The sequence below is a fragment of the Sorex araneus genome, chromosome 1 (assembly GCF_027595985.1).
Source record: "Sorex araneus isolate mSorAra2 chromosome 1, mSorAra2.pri, whole genome shotgun sequence".
In the NCBI taxonomy this organism is placed as follows: domain Eukaryota; kingdom Metazoa; phylum Chordata; class Mammalia; order Eulipotyphla; family Soricidae; genus Sorex; species Sorex araneus.
In genome coordinates this window covers 233719863-233736613 of record NC_073302.1, presented here as the reverse complement: position 1 = coordinate 233736613, position 16751 = coordinate 233719863, and the positions used below count along the sequence as shown (strand labels likewise).

Genomic DNA, 16751 nt, shown 5'->3' with positions numbered 1-16751 from the left:
TGTTTTTCCTGTTTGCCTATCGCTGTGAAAATCCCTCTTCGTGAGTTTCCTATATCCTATAGGATCTGTTAGCTCTTCTCTTCATTTTTATTGTTTTAGAGTAACTTTTTCTCATTGATTTAATGATTTTACAAAAGCATGTTGGTAAGTCAACACTTGTTTGAATTCTTTCCAGTTTTCCATTTGTGGTCTATTATTTGTTATGTGTCATTGTGGCAAAACGTTGCTTGCCAAAGTTTCAGTGTTCAGATTATTTCTTGAAAATTGCTTTATTTTATTTTTCTTGTTTGGGAGCCACACCTAGATATCCTCAGGGCGTATTGCTGGCTTTGTGCCCAGGGATCACTCCTGATGGTGCTCAAGGGACCATATGGGGTGCCAGGGATCAAACCCAAGTCTGCCGTGTTCAAGGCAAGTGCTTGCCTTGCACGTGGCTGTATTATCACATTGACTCACGGTCAGTCTAAACAATTTGTCTTTTTCTTTCCCCTTTCTAATTTCTTATCATAATCTTATTTTTTTCTTTTCATGTTTCTGATTCTGTATTGCTATTTGCCACCATGATCAAGGTTTTAATCCTTTAGTTTTATTCTTTTCACGTAAAAGAACTATGTACATTTCTTATACTGGTACTGGAGGCTTGGTATGGTAAACTCAGCTTTTGTTTATCAAGAAAAGTTGGGCTGGAGCAGTAGTACAGCAGGTGGGGCATTTGCCTTGCATTCGACCAACCTGGGTTTGATTCCCAGCATCCTATATGGTCCCCTGAGCACCGTCAGGAGTGATTCCTGAGTGCAAAGCCAGGAGTAATCTCTGTGCATCGCTGGGTTTGACACAAAAAGAAAAAAAAGAAAAGTTTTTTTTCCATCATATTTGAATGCTGAGAGTAGAGTATTATTGGGTGATTTTTTTTTACCTGTTAGATATTTGAGTGTATCATTTCACTTTCCTCTAAAGAACAGAAATTTTGCTGAGAACTGTGATAATAGCCTTGTTAGGATGTTGTGGTATGTTATTATTTCTTTTCTTTAGCAACTTATATATTTTTATTGTTGGCTTTTTAAAATTTAATAATGATGTGTTTCCATGTAGATCTTTTTACATTCAGAATTCTGGGTGTTATCCCTCTTCCTGGATTCCCATGGTTAGTTCTTGCCTTAGGTTTGGGAAGTTATGGCTATTACTTTCTTTGAATAGGCTTTGTTTCCTTCTTTTTCTCACCTCAATTTTCTGATATAAGCATCATCCTTACGTTTTTTGCTTCTAATGGTAGATGATAATTCGAAAAAGTGTTCTTCATTGTTCATAAATGATACTTGCTCTTTTTTCTGTTTGAATCATTCCTGGAATTCTATGGGAAAATGTTGTCATTGATCAAATCCACACCCAATAACAGACAACTGGTTAAAAAAAAAAAAAAACTATGGTAAATCTACACAATGGAGTACTATACAGCTGTTAGAAAAAATGAAATTATAAAATACACATATAAATGGATGGACATAGAGAGTATCATGCTAAGTAAGTAAAATAAGCCAGAAGGAGAAGGACAATCATAGAATGACCGCACTCCTTTGTGGGATATTAAAAAAAAAAAAAGACATAGTATGATCAAACCCAGAGCCTCATATGTGCATAGAATGTGCTCTACAATTGAGCTAAATCTGTGTCCCTGTCATTATTTAAAATTTTATCTACAGCTTCCTGAGCTTTCCTCTCAAATATTAATCATTTTTGCTATGCTTTCCATTGAACTTTTCATTGTATTCTATAGACTTTTCATGTTTGTTGTTTTTGGATTATTTTACACTCTAATCTCTTGGGTGAAGAATTTTCTTTCTCATTTTATCAATATTACCTTCAGTGTTGGACTGGAGCGATGGCACAGCAGGTAGGGCATTTGCCTTGCACACGGCCGACCCGGATTTGATTCCTCCGTCCCTCCGAGAGAGCTCAGCAAGCCACTGAGAGTATCTCGTCCACACGGCAGAGCCTGACAAGCTACTCGTGGCGTATTCAATATGGCATAAATAGTAACAACAAGTGTCACAGTAAAGACGTTACTGGTGCCCGTTCGAGCAAATCAATGAACAATGGGACAACAGTGCTACAGTGCTACCTTCTGTATTAGAATGCATTGATTTTCTTCACAATAATTACTCTCAGTTTGCTGTTCATTATACTGCTGTGTGTGCGTGTGTGTGTGTGAGAGAGAGAGAGAAAGAGAGAGAGAGAGAAAGAGAGGTTCAGAATGATCTGAATATCTTCCTTCTCATTTTTCTGACAATTCTTTCTGTCACAGGATTTAACCATTTTTGATATTTGCTTTAGTTTTTAAGTAGGAGGCACTATGGCTCTAGGTCTGTGTTTCTGTTCTGTTTTTAAGGACTTTGGGTTGAGTTTGAGAGGCATCAGTCTGTATTAGGAAAGAGGAGAGCACCTAAGTATAAAAATCTGTGGTGGCCCCATTTCTCACTAAGATCAGACTGGTTTCTAGTTTCAGAATCAAATCTTTAGTTCCAGATATATCTTTCAAGCAGGTCGAACTGTAGCACTGTCATTCTGATGTTCATCAATTTGCTCAATGGGCACCAGTAACGTCTCCATTGTGAGACTTGTTACTGTTTTTGGCATATTGAATACACCACGGGTAGCTTGTCAGACTCTGCCATGTGGGTGGGATGCTCTCAGTAGCTTCCCGGGCTCTTCCAGAGGGAGAGGAATCGAACCGGAGTCAGCCGCGTGCAAGGCAAAACCCCTACCTTTTGTGCTATCGCTCCAGTCCTTCAGGTATCTAGTAAAAATTCCCTCCAAAGCCAGATGCATTCCGCTATCTAAGTCAAGGGCTAGGGTACGTGTCCTCTGTCCAGAATCTCTGGGACTCAAAGTCTTGCCACATCACCCACATTGGGTGGAAACATAGATCATCTACTCTGTTAGGCAGCTTCCTTGAATTTGGAAAACTCTAGTGGCCCCAGAGTTCCCATCTTCCCTGTGCTTCATTTACTATTTGTACTGTTGGAACACTATTTTCCAGTGATTCTGGGCTATCAGGCACATATCTATAGATTGCAGCTACTGTGGTTTTGCTCTTAAGATAGGCTGCCCCAGATCACCAGCAAAAAAGGAAAAGGGTCCCAGCCTCATTGTGCCTGCCAAAAATCTCAGGAATTCAGTGTGCAGTTAGAGCATCAAACTTTGGAAGGCTGTTTCTCTGCCCATTTCCCAGTAGCCGAGATCTTTGAATTCAGTCCTTGAGACTTGAGTAAAACTCCGGCCTTGGCATCCCACTTACTTGACCCAATGTGTGTGCTGTTTGTGTCTCTCCAGTTTGCCTTGACTGTGACTCTGAACTCAACCACACTGTCGTCATTCGACCAGCTCCATAGACTTTGGGCCACATAGCTTCAGCAGCTAAGGTCGATCAGGCATCCTCCTTCATAAACCATTGCAAGCTGGACAGGATATTTAGTTGGTTTCTATTTGTCTTTTAAGTGTTTTTTCCATCCCTGGTAAAATTTAGTCTGTCATATTTTCTAAGTGTGTCCTCAGGCTTACTCATTTTCTAGTGTGACTGTGTCACATGGTGAGTACCTCTGCTCTCCCCATTCACCTGCAGGTTCTCCTTTATCCTGCAAAGGATTATTTCTCCCTGATCTGCAGCTGAATATTTTAGTCTTTAACATGAACCTGAAAACAAGTTGTGTGAACTTGTAACTTTAATTCACAACATAATAATATTGTCTGTGTATTTTCTCTCCTTTTCACAAGATTATAAGCATCTAAATGAGAATATTTTTTCACTAGTGTCTGTTGGCTTAACTCCAAAAGTTCTTTTAAAAACATGTTTTCACTCAAAATAGGTGCTATGACAAGCATTTCTTATAAGCAGTGGCATGTCAAGCTAATGTTTGCAAGTGAAAAAATTTGTATAGTGCAACAATGTATTCTAAAGCACAATCCAGGTATAGACAGTGAGCATGACTAGACTAAGTATTGAATTAGGATGTTGAATATGTAGTGTTAAAGCATGAGTTAATGCAGGCTTCACTACATATAATATTCTTACCAGTTCCTCCCAACATCTCAGTTAATTGAGTCTTTCTGTATGATATGGTGTTCTAGAACATTCAATAATAGTCTCTTCCTATTCCTTGAGACAGTTGTAAAAGATAGATAGGTTTGGGTCTGAAGCAATAGCACGGCGGCAGGGCGTTTGCCTTGCACACGGCTGACCCAGGTTCGATTCCAGTATCCCGTATGGTCCCCTGAGCACCGCCAGGGATAATTCTGAGTGCAGAGCCAGGAGTAACCCCGGAGCATCGCCAGGAGGTGTGACCCAAAAAGCAAAAAAAAAAAAAAAAAAAGAAGATAGATAGGTTCTTGATATTTTACAAATAGTTATTACCATATTGAACTATTTAAGTCATTAAAGAATTATGTCTGTAGCACCTATAGCACTGTAGTCCCATTGTTCATGGATTTGCTCGAGTGGGCACCAGTAAAGTCTCTTGTGAGACTTACTGCTACTGTTTTAGGCATATCAAATACACCACGGGTAGCTTGCCAGGCTCTGCCACGTGGTCAGGATACTCTCGGTAGCTTGCCGGGCTCTCGTAGAGGAACAGAGGAATCGAACCCAGGTTGGCCATGTGCAAGGCAAACGCCCTACCCACTGTGCTGTCACTCCAATCCAAAGAATTTTATCTATACTTTAGAAATAATATTTTTTAGTAAAAATTGAGTTCATTTGTTATCAGTTCAGTATATATCATTTTTTGTTCATTGTTAATATTTAGACTTAAAAACCCTCTGATGGCCAAATCATTGGATATGGATGATGCAAAAGAGGATAAAATTGGTGAACTATGCAGTAGCAGTGCCCTTCTCTGGTAACATAATGCTTCATTGTGTACAGAAAAATCTTTCCAGCCCCTGAATGTATTTCTTTAAGTAATTGCAAAATTATTCCTCTGTTGTGAATGCAATGTTTATAAAATTCTCTACATTTATCTATGTCTTAATGAGAATGGACTGAGAAATAGCCCAGGGGGTAGGGCGTTTGCCTTGCACGCAGCTGACCCGGGTTGGATTCCTCCATCCCTCTCGGAGAACCCAGCAAGCTACAGAGAGTATCCCGCCCGCATGGCAGAGCCTGGCAAGCTACCCGTGGGTTATTTGATATGCCAAAAACAGTGACTACAAGTCTCACAACGGAGACATTACTGGTGTCCACTCAAGCAAATTGATGAACACCAGGATTACAGTGCTACAGTGCTTGTGAGAATGAGGATGTATGTTTATAATGAAAAGCATGGGTAGAATGTTAAATGTGTTCTTCTTTCTTGTCTGCTATTGCTAGATTCATAGTGTGACAAGTATAAATCACTTTGAGAAAATTACATTAAATTGGCCTTATATTTTTAAGGGCTAATATTTATGTGAGAAGAGCCAGAGTGGAGGAGGGTTGGGTGTACAATTTAGTTGTTTTCTGAATGGAAAAAGTTTAGCGTCAACAAACTTGAGAGCTTTTATAAATAGAAAGTTAATTATAATACTAGTAAGCCATGTTGTTTCAATTAGTTCAAAAGTAAATATGTTAGGTAACTTTTTGGATGGAAACATTTTTCTTTGGCATGCCTCATAAATGTCACAAAGAATCAAATACAAATGGACCAGCTTGCATTTGATTACTGAAATGATTACATAGCCTAAAGCAAACTTTACAAAGGCAGACTAAATTGTCACCATGTTCTTAATTTACTATGTTGTATTTTCCTATTTGGGTTAAATATGTTCGTGGCAAATCATTCCCTCCTGCAGAGGAATGCTAAGCTACTATGAAAGTGATACTTTTAGTTCCATTATCGGTAGCGTGTTATATAAATTTACTCCCACTAAGTGTGTATTAAGGAGAAAGCCAAGTGCATCATATATGGTTTTGTTAAAATTCATCCACTTGCTTAATAATTAATAACTTTTCCTCCAAGACTTGTCTTTGTCTTAATTTTGTTTTAAATGTTAAATCTATTTTTAGTACATAGAAATGCCACATGTGCCTGTTATTTTCAAATGCTGTTCGAAGTACTGTATGGTTGCAGAGCTGCATAAGCAGATCTTCAGATTCTGTGTTGTTTTTCAGCCTAGTAAATGAATCCAGGTTTAAGTGTCTGAGGTGTTAAAGTGCAATCAAATGATTAGCTTCCAGTTTACATAAAAGAATATTTTAGAAGATACACTATAACAGAGAACCATAGTGAAGAACAGTACACACTTGATTGTCAGGTGGAAAAACATGAAAATTTTAAAGAAAGAACACATAAGAGGGTTGAGGAGCATAAACTTGCAAGAAAGGATGCCATGAAAGTGATGATGTTGCAGTTGGGACGGCCTAGAGAACCTGAAAGGCAAGGTTAATTCTTTGCTACATTTTAATAGTTTTAAAATATTTGCTGTATTTTCTTCTATCTATCTACTACCTATATATCTATCATCTCAGTCAAATGTTGCATTGAAAATTTTAGACCACAAGAAGGATTTACATTTTTGGAAAGCTTATATTTTTTGTTTGATAGAAATGCCAGAGCAATTGTACTTGTCTTGTATAATGAATATTTATATGATTATCATTTGTAGACTTATAACAAGCTTTAGACTAAGAGCATCAGTAATGAATACTACTCTGGAATAGATAAGAATATATTCAGATGATTTGTCATTTAACTAGCAAGCAGCAGTGTTGGAAATTGAATTTATTTCTGGTTGTTCTTCTTTTTGTTCCTGCTGACGCCTACTTACATGTACCCAGCACAGGACTGAATACTTTACATGCATATTTTACCACAGTTCTATGAAGGAGTCTCTAAGTGAAGGCTTTGAGACTTAGAGAATAAAGTAGTGAAAATTAGACTTATATATTTTAAGCTATACCAATTAAGTAAATATTGCATAAACAAATATCTTTTACATAAGATATTTTGTGGTAAGATTTAAAAGGCACGTTTTTAACATTAGGGCTAACTTTAAAATGATTGAAAATTAGGTGACTTAACATAATGATAATCCTCAAAGTTATGTAAATTCTTTTCTGCAGACTGCCTTATAATGATAAATTCCTGATGTCTTCTGGAGAAATATTTTTAATTATAATGCATAAACTTATTTAGGCCTATTCACCACAGCAGTTATTAGGATAAAAAAGAAAATCTGACTTTCTTGAAGTGGGATAATTACTGTATAGAGTAGACATTTCACATTTACTTTTGCAGTTTTTTTTAAGTTAAGATTAAAGTAATTATTCTTCCTTGAGATTGTTTTAAACTGAGAGTCAGGTTCAATTGTAAGAGGACTGAGAGTGGGTAGGAAAAGGAGTTTTTAGCTCTAAAAAGTAATTACCTAAAGAAGAAGTAGAGGGATGTTCAGGAGAGAAGTTGCTTACAAAGACAAAAAGTGAATATTTTGCTGGTTATTTGGGTAATAGCTCATGGAATAAGATTTGCTTTTACATTTGAAAACTCGGCAGGTAGGGCCTTTGCCTTGCACGCGGCCAACCCGGGTTCCATTCCTCCGTCCCTCTCAGAGAGCCCGGCAAGCTATGGAGAGTATCCCTCCCGCACCACAGAGCCTGGCAAGCTATCCGTGGTGTATTCGATATGCCAAAAACAGTAACAAGTCTCACAATGGAGACTTTACTGGTGCCCGCTTGAGCAAATTGATGAACAATGGGAAGACAGACAGTGCTACAGTGCTTCTCTCTCCTCTGAAGCCTCACTCCAATCAAATCTTTTATGCAATCACACGTGGCAACCTCTTTAAAAAACTTGACCAACATTGTATGACTCTCTGTTATTAGTAGTATTGTAAATTATAATACCTAAATAATAACCAAAAGGAAGCTTGACTAGTATAAGAAATGTTTCTTGGGCCTCCTAAATGACCATTACTTGAAACTCTAAGAGTGAGCTTCCTCTTTGACAATAATTAAAGGGGCTGGAGTGATAGGATAGTGGGTCAGGAGTTTGCCTTGCACATTTCCAACCTGGGTTCCATCCTCGACATCCCATATGGTCCCCCAATCCCACCACGAGTGATCCCTAATCAGAGCCAGAAGTAAGCCCTGAGCACCACCAAGTGTGGCCTCAAAACAAACAACAACAACAAAAAGACAACAGTTAAATGAAAATTCACAAAGCAGCGCTGCTGCTCCATCTCTTATGCATTTAACTCTTATTTTTTTCCCACTCTTGTTATTCAGAATTTACATTGTGAGAATCAGTGTTTGTTTCCTAGACAGACCCCTTCAGTAACTAGCTGCCCTCCGTCATTCAGCAACTGACAGATTCTGACCCAATACTTATGGACTTAATTCCCTCAGCTCTTGTTTACACGTTGAGTCTTAAACACTCAGTGTATTCCTGTTTCAGATACCAGAAATTCTGGCTTCTGGAAATACTGACGTTGGCCAAAAGGCAAAACAAGACACTTCTAAGCATTTTTTAGTCTCAGAAATCCACTTTTCCTGGAAACAAAATGGAGTAAAATCAAATTGAATGATTAGACCAAACAAACCTCCAGTACTTAAGCAAGGACTATTATTTCTGTTACATTCAAAAAGAAGTCTTACGTGGCTAATGTACTTCATTATACTACAGATTTTTACGAGTTCTCTGTAAATAGCTGGAAATAGTTTTGTTATGTTTGTATGTTTTATGCCAAAAGATTTAGATTTTCTTGTTAGGTGACTGAAATCATATTGTCATATTTAAGTAAATGTTACTACCTTTTCTCTTTCTCATAAAGAAGTAAATTAGAGCAAAGGTGATACCATGAAGTGTATTGGATCGTTGTTCATGTAAACAATATGGGGAAAGGGGAGGGTCATTTCAGAAAGCGTCAACATAAGCAAAAAATAAGATAATAACTCAGGTTAAAATTCAGATGCACATAGTGAAAACAAAATTTGAGGCAAAAAGTTCTCTTTTTTTCTTTTTTCCTGTGCTGTGTCTAACTATATGATGGTAGCAAAACTTCTCATTATTAAAAATAGCTCATGCAGAGGCCAGAGAGATAGTACAATGGGTAAGGTACTTGCCTTGCAGGCAGCTGGCCTGTGTTCTATCCCTCACGCCACATGATGCCCCTCAAGTCCCTCCAGGAGAGATCCCTGAGCACAAAGCTAGGAGTAAGCTTTGTGCACCACCAGGTGTGCCCCAAAGCCAATATTAATAAGTAAAAAATAGCTAGTACAGTTTGAAATTTTAATAGTATTCACTATATTTTAGATCTCAAGTTTCATTGTGGTATGTTTGGAGCCTTGTTCCATTCACACACATTCATCAATCTCTATATCTCTTGGGTCTGTGAATCCAGATGCTTCAGAAACCTGATTAAGTTTCATCTTTAAGTCTAACTACTTCCCACTGGGAAGAAATGATGGAGGTAAAAAATTTGATCACCTCCTGTGATGTTCTTTGGAACCCTGGGTAAGGATTCCTGTCTTTCTTTCCAGTTTCAGTACTCCCAGGAAAAGAGAAACATTCTGGCCCGGCTTTTAAAGACTGTGTAGAAGGATTTGCCTTTCTGAACTGTGACTTTACAGGGTCAGACTGAGAGGACATCTGCCAAGGGCAGGGTTGATGGATTTTTTCAGGAGTTTCACTTATCACTTTGTAATTTAAATTGCATTCTCATACAGGATGGAAGAGTGTGAGAAAAACAGAAGTCCTTGGACGAAGTATGCAGTGGTATTTAGAAAGAAAGGTTGAAAGTAGGAATCAATAATGGTACATATCAAACCAGTAGATAAATAGGACTGATAAATAGGACTGATAAGTGTGTGTGTGTGTGTGTGTGTGTGTGTACACACACGTGCACATATGCACTCAGGCACACACACTTTCATCCGAAAGTTATTTGTCACTAGCAATTGACTGAATAGAACAGAAAACATACTAAATAAATGATGTTTTTTCCACGTGCTGTATACTAGTTTGGATTTTTCAATGGGTCTACCCATAATTCTTTTAACTAAGAAAATCCTTATTTATTTTACAGTTTTGATTTAATTTCTAAGTGAGGTTTTCAACTTGTTTTTGTTTGTGACTAATTTCCATTTTCAAATCATCATGGTATCTGGATCATTGATATACTATGTATTTTCTTGATTTTATGGATGTATGTTTTGTGGCCCAGCATATGGTCTGCCTAGAAGAAAGCCCCATGTGTACTGGAGAATGTATATTCAACTTTTGGGTGATGAAGGGCCCTGTGTATATCTACCAGCCCCTCTGTCTCTTCCATTTCTTCCTTCAAGGCCATCGTTAAGGGTTTTTTTTTTTTCTTTCTTTTTTTGTTTTTAGTTACACAGGTGCCCGTGATTGGGTTTCAGTCATATAATGTTCTAACACCCATCCCTTCACTAGGGTACATTTCTCACCACCAATGTCCCCAGTTCCATCCCCCTCAAGCCCCCCCACCACCACATCTGCCTCTGTGACAGTCTCTCCCTCTCAATCTCTTGTGTGCTCTCTCTCTCTCTCTCTCTCTCTCTCTCTCTCTCTCTCTCTCTCTCTCTCTCTCTCTCTCTCTCTCTCTCTTTCTCTCTCTCTCTCTCAGGCATTACAGTTTGCAATATAAATAGTGAAAAGTTATCATGAATATCCCTTTACCTACTTTCAACACTCAGTTTTTGTACAGAGTATTATAGTCATTTCTAAGTATTATTGTCATACTGATCCCATCTCTACCCTAACTGCCCCTTTGCCCCCACACACTTGTGGAGCTTCTAACCATTGCCCAGTCCTCCTGCTGGCCTCTGTTTTTCCTAGTTGAGTTTTTGCCTAGATCATCTATCTAGTGGAAATAAGGGAGTATTAGTCTCCTACTCCTATTGTATTGCTATCAGGATTCCCCTTCAGATCTCTTAGCAGTATTTTAAAATATTTTGATGGTCCATCCTTAGGTGCATATGTTTAGGAGTGTGGGTTTTTCCTGTATTTATCTCTTGATCATTAAGCAATGACCATCTCTGGGGCTGGAGCGGTAGTACAGCAGGTAAGGCGCTTGCCTTCACAGTGTTGATCTGGGTTCAATTCCCGGCATCCCATATGGTCCCCCAAGCACTGCCAGGAGTAACTTTTGAGTGTAGAGCCAGGAGTTACCACTCAGCACCACTAGGTATTCCCCCCCACCAAAAGAAAAGGGAAAAAAGACCATTCCTGTCCCTTATGAAGACTGATGGTTTATTTTATGAGGAAAATTAAGTTTCCAACAATACAAAGTTTCTTGCATCAACACATTTTGTACTCGTGTTTAATTAACCTGTTCATATGCAGACAGTTAAATTTTGACCTGTTTGATGTCAGTTTCCCCATTTTCAAGACCATGCCTCATCTTTTTTCTTCTTGATATTTAATAAAATCACAAATCTATAGTTATTTATTTGTATTATGAAATACTCAAAGTTATGCTCAGAAATGTCGCTGTATTGGCAGAGCACTTGCCTTGAACATGGAGATCCTGAGCTCCATTCCTGGCAGTGCAGAAAGAAGAAGAGGAAGTGACTGAAAGCTTCACATATGCAGGAGTCCTGTTGGTTTACTCACTCATGCATACCCACAGCCTCACTCGTGGGAGATGCTCCATATTGTGTTGGATATAGGATGAGCAGACCTAATCAGTAGTTTCTCTGTATTTCGTAGTTATCATTTTTCATTGAGTAATTATTGTGTTTCCAGAGAAACATAAAACTGCTATTCTGGTACTTGCAGTGTCTTGTCCTCTAGATAGTTACTTTGTGGCTGCCTTTTTTAATTGGAGGAAGTAGACATAAGCTAGATGGTTGCATGGCCTGAGAACAAAATCTTACTCTGCCACCTACTGGTTGCTTAATTTGGGGCACATTCCCTCTCAGCATAGATTTCACTTCATTTGTAAAATGGTTTGATAGCTGTACTTACATCCAAGGGAGCTTATTTTATCACTTGAAGGAAGCCACATAGGCATGCCTAATGTCAAATGTGTCCAGAAGAAGAGAGAATAATTAGTTTTAACAATTAACTCTCTTAGTAACTTGTTTTCTTTGAGAATTGTTTTTGACTGAGGCATTTTTTTAAAGTATTTGGGGGATATTCCTGCTGTATTTCTGGCATTTTCTGTTTTCCATATCTATAAGAGAAATCATGATGGTTTCAATTCTTTTGTGGTATAGCCAAGAGTATGATCTACTTTGTTTTCTACTCATAGGTACTTGGAAGCAGTGAATATTCTTTTGGTGGCTGGAGTATTCTAAAAATGTTGATTGATGGTGATGGAGCTTTTTCTGTATCTTTGATGAGGTTTTTTTTTTGGTCTAGATGTTCTACGGTTTAGATGCTCTATTGTTTAAAAATGGGAATACACATATCCTTACACACTGTACTTCTTTTGCTTCTATTAGTTTTAACTTGATAATTGTATAGCTTCTGTTTTCATATATATAGGGAGAGATGTATATACATCTATGCATATTTCTGTATTTCTGTATGCATTGGAGACTGATATCTCCACAAAATTACCCTTCTCTAATTACTTACAATCCTTACTTGTCTCTGGAAGTTTTCTTTTTTTCTTTTCTATTTTTTTGAGCCACACCTGGTGTTTTTGTTTTTTAGATTCACATATAAGTGAGATGTATGATATTTTCTTTCTCTAACATATTATTTAGCATAATGCCTCCAAGTTGGTACAAATGCCAATACATCCTTCTTTTAACTGCCTAATAACATTCTTTATCAGATAAATGATTTTAAAATATTTTCTCCTATTCTAAAGGTTTTCTTGGTCGTTTTGCTGATGGTTTTTATTTTGCTGTGCAAAACCTTTTTTATTTTTATGTTTTGTCACTTCTGTTGCTTTTGATTTTGGTGTCAAATCTAACATCATCACCAAAACCAGTGTGCAGGGGTATTTTCTAGGAATTGTATGATTTTTGGACTACCATTCAAGCTTTTAATAAAAGTTTAGTTGACTTTTTTGATGATGTATGAAATAGTAGTTCAGTTAATTAATCTGCAAGTTACTGTCAGGTTTACCCAGCACCCTTTGTAGAAGACTGCACTTTCCCTGTTGTATATGCTTGACCCTTTGTCATAAATTTACTAATCCTAGATGTCTAAATTTATTTCATTTGTTTGGTTTCTGGACACTTTTTTTTTTTGGTGGGGAGGTGTGTTTGGGCCACACCCACACCGGGAGTGCTCAGGGGTTACACCTGACTTTGCACTCAGGAATATCTCCTAACAGTGCTTTGGGGCCTGTATGAATGCTTGGGATTGAATCCAGGGCAGTCACGTGTAAGAGAAGCGTCCTACCCACTGTACATTCTCTCCCATCATTGGACTCATTATTCTATGGAAATATTTTAGAATCACCTGTTAGTGCATTGAATATGTTTAAGAAGGATAAAAGTTATATACATCTGTCTTGGTATAGTGAGAAGATAGGAAATTATTAAGTACACAAATATCTGCAAAGTCAAGACTTTGAGTGTCATCAGGGGATATAATCTGGTCGGTGAGATCAAGGAAGATCTTCTAAGAAAGTGATTTTTAAAATATCTATTATATATCTGAAGAGATATTAGAGAAGGTAGGACACTTGCCTTGGATGCTGCTGACCCATTTTCCATCCCCAGAATCATATATAGATCCCTAAGTCCTGCATGGAGTGATCGCTGAGCACAGAGCCAGGAGCCCTGAATACCAGCAGTTCAATTTATAGAATATTTATTTTAAATACAGCTGTTTAAGTCATTTTGCTACAATGATGATGAGCAAAATTGATAGAATTCTTGACTTAATCAATGCTATTCTACAATAAAACATTCAGATATAAAGTAAAACAAAATCTAGAAGGCATTTTACAGGTTTTATGGATAGTACTCCTTATAAAATTAGAAAATTATCTTTTGAGTGTATTACTCCAAGTCCTATAGAAAATTAGACTTATTAAGCAGTGACATTTATCACCATGTTTATTGAAATTAAATTGAAAATCAAAATGATATCATTAAATCTTTTGTTGATATACAGTGAGCATACTTAAGTAGTTTCTGACATATCTTGTGGAATTTTAACACATTTTAGAATGTAATGTTTTTGGCACTGTTACCAATGATGGCCACAATTGTTAATGGTTTATATTAGCTGAAAGCTATAAAATCATCTTAGGACTCTGCTAGTGCTAGAGTAATAATTTACCAAGACAATTACCATATACTGGAATTTTTTGCAGCCCTAATTTAGTATTATTAATAATGGATAAAATTGCACTTTTCTCAGGTTGCTGTGGGCAGCAGGGAATTATTTCAATGAATATTTCAGCACATTATTTTAATCATTGTTCCACCAAATCTAAGGGAGCAATATTTTATAGTTCTTAATTCAGTCTACTAAGAAACCATGGTCATTAAGTTGGAAACTGTTTGTAGTGAGGTCTAGTCTATGATTTACAAGCCTTGTTAAAAACAGTGTAAAAGAATGCAAACTGTGCCATTAATACTTGTAATTTGATGCTGCATTTGTTACTAAACTCTGTGTGATTAATGGTTTTAGTATAAGGAGAAAATTGTACAGAAAGCAGAGTGAGTGTTATAATGCCTAAAATATGGGAATGGTGCTATTTCAAGTTTTGCTCATTTTTAGGGGAAACATTTATATAAGCACAGTTATAACCTATACATAATTATCAAAAATTATCTTAGTTTTTCAATGGAGCAAAACAATTAGAGCTTTAATTTTTTTTAAAAAAGTGTTTTCAGTTATGCACTGTTAGTAATAGTGACTCTCTTTTCAATTTTCCCATCATTAGCCAATTGCATGATTTCTGGCGTTTGGATTACTGGGAAGATGACCTTCGTCGAAGAAGACGTTTTGTTCGTAATGCATTTGGCTCTACTCATGCTGAAGCATTGCTGAAAGCTGCAATAGAGTATGGTCAGTACCAATGCCCTTTATCAAAAGAAATTTATGGCTAAGACATGATGTTTATGAATGACAGTTCATTTTTCCCACAGTCTTGAAAAGTCTCCTTCAACATCATTTAGGTTATATTTAGGCTACAGCCAGCCTTGTATTTCCCCAATTTGAGAACTTTCAACTATTTTTCACTAAAACACTTCACATTAATTGCTTTGTACCAAACATCATTCTCATATATTCTTTTTTTATTCATTCTTGTATATTCTAAACAAGATGAAAATTAGTTCTGTATATCTTTTGTATTTCAAACTTCAATGACCCAGGTAGGTCCTAGGTGAAAAAAAATAATATTCAACCTAAACCCTATACTGAAGCTTACATTTTTGTTTATGCTACAAAATATCCACATTAATACATATGTATACAGTACGTGTGTATATATGTATACAAACATATTTGTATTTTGATATAACAAATGTTTAATCACTAACATTATTGTTACTCTAATCCTATTCCAGTCTGTTCTTTCTAATCAAAAAGTAACTTGATTCAATATGCCATTTAAGTTCTCAAACTTCAAACTGGTTGCCAATAAAGTTTTTAATAATGGTTTGTATTAAATATGCCATCAGATTTTACTGTAGTAGGACTATGTCATATGCTGTCTTTTATTATATGTGTATGTTGATTAAAAAATAATTTTATCAAGACTGAAATGAAGTTCAGTGGGTAAGGTGTTGCCCTTGCAAGAGTTCATTTTCCTAGTAATTACACCTTTTCACCAATTAGTCTTGCATTCATCTTGAAATTAGAATAGAAAACTGGATAACGAAACTGGTACCTATACACAATGGAATACTACTAGGCCATAAGAAAAGATAAAGTCATACAATTTACTGCAATATGGACGGGTCTGAGATTATTGTGTATAGGGATATCAATAGGCAGGAGAGAAACAGACCCAAAGGGATCTCATGTAGGACATAAAGAAGTCTTGTAGTGGAATATCAGATGGCCAGTGGCAGTAGGAATGAAGAGCTGGAGAAGTAGGAAGATGCCTCTGGGGTGGCAGTGGGGATTGATCCCGATCCTCTCCAACTGTTACCACCTTTCAAATCTATTTCACTTCTGTGTCCTTTCATCAGTGCGTTGTGAAGAGTAGGAAATAGAATATAGTGGATGTAATGAGTGTGAGTGCAAGTGCTTCAAAAAATACAGGAAAAGGAGGAATTGCAAACTGCCAAGAGAAAAGGAGTTTCATACCTTCTTGCATCCTCCTTTTGTAACTTGTAGCCTAGTTATGAAATATTTCTTCATACAGTATAGAAAATAACTGGTAAAGCATTTCATCCAATAAAAAAATGGATATAATTGCAAAGACATGTATGTTTTAAAGCATTTACAAATGTTTTAAAACATTTACATTTGCAAAACTACCAAGGTTTTCAGTAATAGTGGAAAAGTAAGGCACCCATCAGCTCTGGTCACTTCGCCTGCCATTAACTTTAAACTTGCAACTACCTTAAAATTTGGAAGTGTGCAGGTTGTTATACAGATAATTGAATGTTTTGGTTTGTGTGAATATAGATAAGAGCTTTATTTATAGCAAAATGTATGGATTTGAGAAAACTTCTGTGATAAGTTAGTACTCATTTTACTTCTTATAATAATAATAGCATATGCTTTCCTTGGAATTCTGTATGGAACATTAGCATAAAAGTCACATAAACTCTCCTGTCAACATTTTTTATACTCATATATATTGGATCAACAAAGTAACTTTAGGAAAAAATG

General features: G+C 36.8%; 1 protein-coding gene across 5 annotated transcripts in view; it reads left to right on the top strand.

The window, feature by feature from the left end:
• Positions 1–16751, top strand: part of NBEA (neurobeachin) — a 625086-nt gene that overhangs the window by 358490 nt on the left and 249845 nt on the right. For all 5 annotated transcript variants that reach the window (XM_055142057.1, XM_055142054.1, XM_055142047.1 and 2 more), the window contains one exon: positions 14848–14972. In XM_055142057.1, coding sequence (XP_054998032.1) covers positions 14848–14972 — 125 coding nt within the window. The remainder of the gene's footprint in view (positions 1–14847; positions 14973–16751) is intronic.